This window comes from Mytilus edulis, chromosome 8 (assembly GCF_963676685.1).
Source record: "Mytilus edulis chromosome 8, xbMytEdul2.2, whole genome shotgun sequence".
Classification (NCBI taxonomy): Eukaryota; Metazoa; Mollusca; class Bivalvia; order Mytilida; family Mytilidae; genus Mytilus; species Mytilus edulis.
In genome coordinates this window covers 12,343,360-12,354,585 of record NC_092351.1, presented here as the reverse complement: position 1 = coordinate 12,354,585, position 11,226 = coordinate 12,343,360, and the positions used below count along the sequence as shown (strand labels likewise).

At 30.9% G+C, this 11,226-nt stretch overlaps 1 protein-coding gene across 4 annotated transcripts in view; it reads right to left on the bottom strand.

Moving 5' to 3' along the window:
- Positions 1-4,447: 4,447 nt before the first annotated feature.
- The window catches only part of LOC139484824 (probable protein phosphatase 2C T23F11.1), a 32,097-nt gene continuing 25,318 nt past the window's right edge, over positions 4,448-11,226 (bottom strand). For 2 of the 4 annotated variants that reach the window (XM_071268810.1, XM_071268811.1), the window contains exons 8-10: positions 10,939-11,084; positions 9,962-10,134; positions 4,448-7,087 (exon numbers count right to left, since the gene is read on the bottom strand). In XM_071268810.1, the coding sequence (XP_071124911.1) occupies positions 7,015-7,087; positions 9,962-10,134; positions 10,939-11,084 (392 nt within the window). In that variant the 3' untranslated portion in view covers positions 4,448-7,014. Of the gene's footprint in view, positions 8,517-9,961; positions 10,135-10,938; positions 11,085-11,226 lie in introns of all 4 variants that reach the window. The other 2 variants (XM_071268812.1, XM_071268814.1) reach the window with 2 other exon arrangements.

Sequence of the window (11,226 nt, the reverse complement as noted above, 5' to 3'; positions counted from 1 at the left end):
TTTGATAGATTTTTCATATTTAAGCTTGAACTGGGACGTTTTTAATGACCAAATCAGTTAAAATCTTTCACATAAACTAATTGGAATCAAATGAAATAGACAATTAAGTGTTTAAAAAGTGTCCAACTTCTTTCGTCAAATGAACCAGAAATTTGAGGCCAAAATCGGCCCTTACCGGACCTACTCCTTTATTATTTATTTTTCACTGCCATATGTTATTTATGTTGAATAAAACATAAGGAAGCACCCTCTTAGAATTATGGATCCAAGTTTAAGGATTATAGATAAATCGTTAGATCTCCCCTTTTGATTAGAAGTAGTATTGGTTTATTTTAAATTATAGTTTTGTCCATTTTTTGTGATATTTGCGACCATTATATATATTTCAAAATATGATATTCCAACACACATGTACTGTAAATTCAGAAATTATTACTGATATCAATCTGGTAAAGGAAAAATTATTACTGAAATTATCAATGGGACTTTTTATAGAATAGTGAATCTGATAATGTCACTTTTTTTTTAATAATAAAAATATTGCAATGATTTCTGAATTTCCAGTACTTGCATTCAAACTATACTATAAAAGTTTTTATTCTATATAGGGATAACAGATTTTCTGTTTTATTTCTCATCTATGCTCTGCAGTGCCAAAAACTAGTTCTTCTTCACATCAAGGGAAAATAAATGTAATACAATGTACTTGCCAAAATGTTGATGTCTTGTTATTTGTACTGTGTCACTGTTTGTAATAATTTATCAAAATAAAATATGATCAAAAGTGTTTTAACTGGTATATATATATATAAATGTAGTTGTCTGACTTATATCATTCAGTTTCTGTGTAGCAATTATAAACATAGCCTGAATAGAGATAGAACTAATTTGTTATTGCAGAATTTTTAAATGATGTAGAAGTTTATTTACTTCTAAGCGAAAAATACAATTCCGTACTAAAAACATACAAGTAATGAATCATATTCAGTAAAAAGGATCATGTAGTCCATTCTCTGATCATATGTCCAAAACCCATGATTCTTTTATGATATGTTAAACCTACTGAGGCATTGAATTATTGACCATATCAAACAGATTGATAAGAGGAAAATTGGAACATATATATTGTTAGAGATGGCAGTGTTAACCCAACAAAAAAAACAAAATGAAATTCTAAGCTTCACATATTGTCTTCATCAATGTGTATAAATTTCTTATAGAATGGAGTGACCCTCAGGTCATGTCAGTGTTATAAATTATATTCATAATTATATATGTATTAAAGACACCAGATAGAGGAAACATCAAATTCATATATCAAAATAAACTGACAACGCCATAGCTAAAAATTAAAGAGACTAAGCAATACGAATCCCACCCATAACTGGGGGTGATCTCAGGTGCTCCGAAGGGTAAGCAGATCCGGCTTCATATGTGGCACCTGTCGTGTTGCTCATGTTATTTATTATTATAACAAACCAGGAAAATACACTAATCAGTAGGTTACATTCGTTATGAAATAGGAAGTGAATTGTAGTTATGACATGAGAAACATCCTATATCATCTGTGAAACAGTTATTCAATAATTTTCAACCCACTTGTTGGCAACAATGGAACAAAGATTCAAATTCCCAGGTTGTGCAGAATATTTCTTAAGCAATGGAAAATGGTCTACTAAACAGCAGGCCAAGGTGGTAAGTGGTGTAAGTAGTTGAACTTCTGTATCAGCAGGCTTCCAACACTGATCATGAGGTGAGTTCGTACCCAGCACATGGCACCTGTGCTCACTCTAATCTTGAAATTACTAGGATTGCTGTTTTTACTACCTAAGATCAATGATTCTTTCCAGGTGTTATCTCAATATTGCTGAAAGTGGCGATAAACACCAATCAATCAATCAATACAGAACAAGTTTGTTACTGTAACATTCTGTCCAAGGTTAGGGGAAGGATTCGGTACCAACAAACTAGCTTATTGCCACAAGATTCTGTTGTTGTCATTTGTTGATGTTGATCATATTTGTTTGTCATTCATTGTTTCATAAATAAACCAGGCCGTTAGTTTTCTAGTTTGAATTGTTTTACATTCGTCATTTTTGAATTTTTGTAGCAGACTGCAGTATGGGTTTTGCTCATTGTCGAAAGCTGTACAATGACCTATAGTTATTAACTATAAAGATATAAGAGGATGCAGTATGAAATCCAATGAGACAACTCTCCAACCAAGTCCCTATTTTTATTAGCTCACCTGGCCTAAAAGGCCAAGTGAGCTTTTCTCATCACTTGGCGTCCGGCGTCCGGCGTCGTCCGTCGTCCGTCGTCGTCCGTCGTCGTCGTTAACTTTTACAAAAATCTTCTCCTCTGAAACTACTGGGCCAAATTAAACCAAACTTGGCCACAATCATCATTGGGGTATCTAGTTTAAAAAATGTGTCCGGTGACCCGGCCAACCATCCAAGATGGCCGCCATGGCTAAAAATAGAACATAGGGGTAAAATGCAGTTTTTGGCTTATAACTCAAAAACCAAAGCATTTAGAGCAAATCTGACATGGGGTAGAATTGTTAAACAGGTGAAGATCTATCTGCCCTGAAATTTTCAGATGAATCGGATAACCCGTTGTTGGGTTGCTGCCCCTGAATTAGTAATTTTAAGGAAATTTTGCTGTTTTTGGTTATTATCTTGAATATTATTATAGATAGAGATAAACAGTAAACAGCAATAATGTTCAGCAAAGTAAGATTTACAAATAAGTCAACATGACTGAAATGGTCAGTTGACCCCTTTAGGAGTTATTGCCCTTTATAGTCAATTTTTAACCATTTTTCGTAAATCTTAGTAATATTTTACAAAAATCTTCTCCTCTGAAACTACTGGGCCAAATTAATCCAAACTTGGCCACAATCATCTTTTAGGTTAGTAGTTTGAAAAATGTGTCCGGTGACCCGGCCATCAAACCAAGATGGCCGCCATGGCTAAAAATAGAACATGGGGTAAAATGCAGTTTTTGGCTTATAACTCAAAACCCAAAGCATTTAGAGCAAATCTGACATAGGGTAAAATTGTTTATCAGTTCAAGATCTATCTGCCCTGAAATTTTCAGATGAATCGGACAACCCGTTGTTGGGTTGCTGGCCCTGAATTAGTAATTTTAAGGAAATTTTGCTCTTTTTGGTTATTATCTTGAATATTATTATAGATAGAGATAAACTATAAACAGCAATAATGTTCACCAAAGTAAGATTTACAAATAAGTCAACATGACTGAAATGGTCAGTTGACCCCTTTAGGAGTTATTGCCCTTTATAGTCAATTTTTAACCATTTTTCGTAAATCTTAGTAATCTTTTACAAAAATCTTCTCCTCTGAAACTACTTGGCCAAATTAATCCAAACTTGGCCACAATCATCTTTTGGGTTAGTAGTTTGAAAAATGTGTCCGGTGACCCGGCCATCCAACCAAGATGGCCGCCATGGCTAAAAATAGAACATGGGGTAAAATGCAGTTTTTGGCTTATAACTCAAAACCCAAAGCATTTAGAGCAAATCTGACATGGAGTAAAATTGTTTATCAGGTCAACATTTATCTGCTCTGAAATTTTTAGATGAATCGGACAACCCCTTGTTGGGTTGCTGACCCTGGATTGTTAGTTTTAAGGAAATTTTGCTGTTTTTGGTCATTATCTTGAATATTATTATTGATAGAGATAAACTGTAAACAACAATAATGTTCAGCAAAGTAAGATTTACAAATAAGTCAACATGACCGAAATGGTCAATTGACCCCCTTAGGAGTTATTGTTCTTTATAGTCAATTTTTACATATTGTTTGTAAATTTTTACTAACATTTTCCACTGAAACTAATGGGCCAAGTTCATTATAGATAGAGATAATTTTAAGCAGCAAGAATGTTCAGTAAAGTAAGATGTACAAACACATCACCATCACCAAAACACAATTTTGTCATGAATCCATCTGCTTCCTTTAATATTCACATAGACCAAGGTGAGCGACACAGGCTCTTTAGAGCCTCTAGTTAAAGTAAACCATTAAAATTCAACACAGAGCTTTTACTTGCAACGAACAGCAAGCTATGTCACTTAGTCTCTGATGGAGATTTGTCAATCATACCACATCTAAATGAATTAAAAACATTATACCCTACAGAACTTTGTTACATTGGGTATAATTATGTATATATTCTTTCTTTGAAATAGAAACTGTAAACACTCTGGCATGCTTCTCAGACTTTGACCAGAAGATTCTACAATTGATTCTAGATCATTCATCTTTGGCTGAGAAGCAACAAATACTAACTTTAAAGACTTTGGTTTGACCTCATCAGAATCAAATTAAATCTAAGACATACATGAAGCCATAACAATGACCATCACTTCAATGAGGGATTACAATTTCATAGTGGCATATATAAAATAAAAACTGACAAATCTATCAAACATTTTGTTTTTATTTCACAACAAAACTAGGTGTATTTTTCACCTCATGAGCACTACGTACAAATACAGAATTTTTAACAAAAACTATCTAACATATTCTGTATGTTTGGCGGTCATTGTTATACGACTAATTTGTGAATCACTTCAAAACAAAGATAATAACAGCCTTACAAGGGACTATTTAAGATATAAAAATAAATCCTAAAAATATCAATGGAGTAAAGCAGTTACTTTTTGTCACAAGATATTTCATAATGTCCTGCTAAAAAATTTGCTTCGTCGGTTTCTGCCTTGCCTTTTACATATTTGTTTTGCTAAATGTCATGTTTTTTCACATTTGTAACTTTTTCACACGACTGTTTGCAGCAATAAATAAAATTTACTGATTCACAGTACTGGAAGAAACATACTTCACATGTACAGTTTCAAGGATATTTAGTGTCTGAACAAATTAATGAATACAAAAGATATATTTTGAAAATAAGTTTGAAAGGAAAGAAGGTTGGTAATGATACCTGTTTTGTCACTTCTTAAAATGGAACCTTTATTGTGGTTTGGTTCATAGATTTAACCATTAAAAACAAATTATATTGTAAGTTGGAAAATTAATCCCTAGAAATATCATTCCATAAAACTATCACACCTGAAATTGTAATATATACTTTATACAACTATAAATGTACAATGAAATGTGATATGCAATACATTACTTTTAGCTCCAAATGAAACATTGGAGCTGGATTTATCATAGTTTAGATTTTCAGGTTAACAAAAATTACAAAGAAATACATTTATATGATATAGTGTCAAGTAAATTTTATAATAGATAGCAAGAAATAATAGGAAAAATGTTAATCATTTTATAAGGTCACAGAATAATCACTAACAAATAGAAACTGGATATATAGTCTGTTTTCTATATTTTTATCATCAATATTGTTCACAAAAGTGAAAACCAAACAAATATAGAATTTTTTAAATATTTTTCCATAGCATCCAAGATTCTTATTGCATGTACTTTTCACAATAAAATAATCAGGATATTTTAAAATAATCAATACTTTATTCGTGAAAAACTATTGTTTTCCTGTCAGAATCAGTGCTGAAAATCTATAAAAAGACTTGTCTAGTATGTGTAAGTGTTTCTACAATTAATTCAAAAATAAATAGTGTATTTAAAAACAGAGCCATTACATGGATATATGATAAAGTAAAAATAAAACAATGAAATAATTTACACACAATGATAGGACATAAATGTGTCCCTATAAAGTATATTAAGCACTTATTAAATAAATCTGTCACTAAACTAACTATAATTGTTGTTAATTTACCAAAGGTTGCAATAAAGTTCAGAACCACTTTTTTCCCTCTTGAAAGCCTAGAATTTGTGTTGTGAATCAATCTACATTTATGGCGTAAAGAAAATACTATGTAACAGAAGTACACATGTTAATCTATCGGAGTTACAAGCATGATAATAAGTGGATATTTTGCATACATCATATGTTGTTTTTTAGATTACAAGAGTTATGGTTCATAGTTGATATTTACAATGTGTACTATGTGTTACAGAGATCATGGCTTGAAAGACAAATCATAAGTTCTGAGGTACTGCTCAAAAGCGTTTGTGAAAATGCAAGAAAATAAAAACAAATAATTTAGTATACTATATCCATGCCATAACAGGTTTAATAAATAAATATATATATCATAAAATTCTTATTTACATTATCTTAGAAATGGGACAGTTCTTTGGTGCCGTGAGATGATACATTATATATATATACAACTCATAGAAATATTACATTTTATTGGGACCACTTCAAATGAACATATCGGAAATGTTATTAAAAATTTCCACAATGACACAAAAAAAAGTCACATGATATACATAAAGAAGTTGAGAAGTGCAGTTTCTCTTACATAGATTTGGAACATTTGCTTCCTTCTGATATTCAAAAAAATATTTAAACACGTCTAACTTCATTGCAAAACCAATATTTCAGACATTTGACTTATGTATTCTCTTCTGAATATTTGTGTACACAAAACACACAAATTGTATGTTTGATTTCACTTTAATTTTAGATAATCATTATCATGACCATGTGCTATGCCAGTTTAAATTAGCCAGTTTTGGACAGCAACGGTTAAACCTCCCAATCATGAATAGGAGTATTTTTTGTAATAGGAAATGCTCATCTCATTGCGCACAAAATTAGTAACTGGATATTTAGTACTGGCATTTTTTCTCAAGGATTTAACCTCTCATTTGAAATAAACATAAATTTAAATGTGAAATATATGGTGTTTTTTTCAAACTGGAAACAACATGAGATCTGAGCAAAATGAAGAAATAGAAGCATTGTAATGTCAATCTACATAAAAAAAAATGTAAAAAGCATGAATGGATTATGAAGTTTGTCATCAATTTGTGATGTCTTTTGGTGTGTTTTTAATTTTTAGCAATTGTAATCAAAATGAAAAAGATATTATCTAGTGTTAAAGAAAAGGATTTCAATCTAAAAAAATGTATATATCAGCATTGTAATATCTTAATGTAATTGTCTGTTATATAAGGCTCTGTAGAATAATTTGTTCTTTGGACTTGACTTAACAACAAAACCCCTGCAATAAAATAAAATAACCAAATTAAACATGTTTAAAGTAAGAATTATTATTTTATAACAGAATTGATTACCGTAATGATTTGAAAATCATATCTCATTGATCATATATAAAATAAACTTGATAACTATAAAATTATTCCTTGAATTGATCAGTAATATGATTTTGCATAAATTGAACAACTACATACAGTAATCATAAAGAAAGCATTGAAATTGAAGAACTAATTTTATATGATCATATACAAAAATTAAAATATGTCTTATTTCTTCAGAATATGTTTAATAAAAATCGAATCAAAACCTCAAACAAGGTGTAAAACAAAAAGTTGTTACACCGTCTATCAAGAAATTTATAGAGACATGTGTTAAGGTGTAAAACATATAGATATAGAATACAATTATGATGGCAATGTGCTTTTCCCATACTCATACATTAGTATATAATTACTCTGATGTTAATGTTCCAATATTCTGTATGAACACAACAGGTGCACAAAATTCCTACATGAACAAATATGTTCTATGATCACTTAAATGCATCATTTTAGGTATTGTGCCATTTAAAAATAAGTTCAGCATCAAATGTTTGGAAAAGATTGAGTATCTTCATTTAAAAAAACTAAAATGAAATATTAGAAATGGACCAATATAGCACAGAATTGGCAAATAAATTGTTGATTTTCATCTTTTCAGTTTCTCGAGTTCTTGCAAAGAACTAATTAGTTTAATTCCCTAAAGATCAATGCAGCCCCAACCAACATTGAATCAGGGTTTTTTATATTTAGATGACTAGCACATAGAAAACATATTAAATTTTTTCATGATCTTTTAATAAAATGTTGCTGTCCAGAATGGGGAAAAGATCTGATCCAACATGAACATGCTCTGATATGATGAACCTATCTAAAATTAAAATGGAATAGCCGTCATTATCATATTGACAAGTAACTTTTACCTCTATTTTATAAAATCAAATGAGGTGTTCAAATTGCTGTGCATTAAACCAACAAATTAAAGAAAGTGTATCTCAAATTTTAAGCTATTTAGTAAAAAAAAGTATGCAGCATTGCCCATCAGATATTTGCACAAATACTGAATTGTATTACAATAAATGTATAACAATATTTCACAGTGATATTTTCATGTATTTTCTTACAAAATAATGTATATATAAGATCACATGTCATTAACATATAAAAGAGAATAATTGTTTGGCCTTTCTAAGATCCACAAATAAAAGTTAAAATTAAAGACAAGGTACATGATATGATATCATACTCAAGTTTCGTACTAAAGTAATAAAGAGGAGAATAACATCAAGTGCACACAGCAAAAATAGATATACAAGTGAACATTGTACCCACTTTTTATTAAAGTGATAAACTAACATACACACTTATCATAGTTGGTCTCTACCACGACGTACACTGAAACAAAAGAAAACATGTCACATGACATCAACCATCCAATCAATGTCAGTTAAAAGTTTACTCCATCTTTCTTATGTCAGCTTTAAACAGCCACAATTAGACCATAATTAATATTGATGCAAAAAGACACCAATATTAATAACAGATTAATATTTATTGTAAGAGTCTAATCTAAATAAAATTTTGGGCTTTTATTTTAAGATAGTGCCTGCTCTTTTGTATTTTACTGAAGTAGGGGACGAAATAATACTGAAAACATGGGTCATGATTTTGATAGAAAAGTGGTGATTTTGTCTAGTTAAAAGAGGTACAAAATAAATATGTCTGAACCTGTCAAACTGAATTCAAGACCCCCATGAGATAGAGTTTTCAATATTTTGAGTTAGAGCTGATCTAGTTTTTTTCATCGTTTTGATATGAATTGTCCCAAAATTATTGCACCACAACTTATATTAAAATTGAGAAAGCACAGGTGTGATTTTTTTAGTTTGCATTTATTGTCTAAAAGAGATGCACTACAAAATAAATGTGTTCTTCAGCCAAGTGGCTTTTCACTCTACTAATGATTCAAAATAAGAAATTATTAACCTATTAATGAGTGTAAAAGGTGTGTCTAAATGGAATAATCTTATTAATACTAGAAAATACAGTTCAACACTTGTCAATCAAAGTTTTTGAATAACCTTATTTATTTCACTTAATTTAAACTTAAAATTATAAAATCAACTGTAAAATTTGAAAACTTTTCTTATATAAAATCATTTCAACTAGTTTTATGAAAATGTGACAAATTTGACTTTAAAACCAAGCAACAGAATATTTATGTGAACATTATTTAACATTTTTAGCCTTGAACATACTAAAGACTCAAGTAGCCATTGTGTAACAGAAAACAGTGTATTACTAGAAGTCAATGTTATGTTGCACATTAAATTAATTAGAAAGAAGAACATGGAGGGATGCTAATGTGTCTCTGTTTAGTTTATTCTAGCCTTGTATCACTACCACAGGTGACCTATGGTCTTGCATAACAAATGTAAATAAATAAATAACTGTTTAACAAACAAAGACTTTAAAACAAACAACTGACCAGTGGAACAAACAACTGACCAGTGGAACAAAACATTCACTGGGTAATATGATACTTCCGTTCTCCGACTACTAAATCAGGGCTTGTTAAGCTGCCATCAACCCTATCCTGGATATATTTTGTATCATAATAAAAATCTACCCTCCAAACAATACCCTTTTCAGAAGTAATACAAAAATTTCAATTCGAGAAATTCATTGCCATGTGACAAACAAGCCCTGATACAGTCAGGTTTTTGGAAATAAATAACATTTAATTTTTTTTCGTATCTCCAACTGACTTTTGGAAAAATCAACAGTGAATATAAATAATAAATAAAATAAAATTCTCTACATAACAATTTTTTTAGTACTTTGTCATATTTGTTACAGGACCAGCAGGACTGGGTCGTTGACAACGTTTAACGAGGTCATCATATGTTCCTCCACTAAGAAAACACACGATAATGACAGTCATATTATCACAGCCTAAACCTCCCATCTCACAATCTGGAGCTAAACATCGAGTCATTAATTCTTCACAAATCTGAAAATATAAAATAACTCCTCACATTACAATCTTCACATACTTTAGTTTGTCCCTTAAAAATGAAAGACATAGAATTTGTTTAACTCTCATACAAGAGGGAGATTTAGCTAGCTATAAAACCTTTTTTAACCCCATCATCTCCTTTGGAAAATGCATGTTCCAATTTTAGAATATGTCAGTTTTTTATTTGTTCTGTTGTTTGATAGCACTTAATTTTGTCAGTTTTTATGGAAGACTCTATTTGTCTAGGGGTACAGTATTTTTGTTATAACATTTGGTTGTATGTGAAGTTTCGATACCAAATGCACTGTAAAAGGCAAAATCAGGGTAGATAACTCATCTTGCACAACTATCAGTTTCATTTCTAGGATTTAGAACTGTTACAGTAAAACAAAGCAGAATAATAACCCAAACTTTTTGTAATGATTCATTTTTGTGACATTGCCATATTCTAAGATTTGATTTTTGATTTTTGGTGTTTTAAAGACAATTTTAAGAACCGCGTTTAGGCTATTAAGTGGCGGTCAGTTTTTATTGGTGAATGAAGCCATAGTGCCTGGAGAAAACCACGACATTCGATAGGAAAACTGACAATCCTAGTCAACTAAGATTGGAGTCAAGTGCACCTGCACAAGCGGGGTTTGAACTCAAACCCCCAGTGTTGACTAGCTAGTGATTACAGTAGTAACTACTTAGCTATAGACCACTCGTCCACCGAGGCCTCCATATTCTAAGATATATTTAAACTTTATATTTATGGTTTTTCTTCTGACCAGTACAGATATAATACATAGTACTTACCATATCTGGTTGCATTCCCTGAGCTATCCTGCTCCTGACAAATGTGACAACTTCCTGGTTAGTTAAAACATCCCAAATACCGTCACAGGCAAGAACAATAAACTCATGGTCAGATGTTATACGTTTCTGGACAACGTCAGGATAAGCTATAAGTATACAAATATAAGCATGATAGTTTACCACCAAATCCTTTCTTTTTAATCATACAAAACTAGATACAGATAGTTTTTTTATAGTTTTCTTTTGCATCATTATAAATAGCTTTGTATGTCCTTTCAGCCAGAGTTT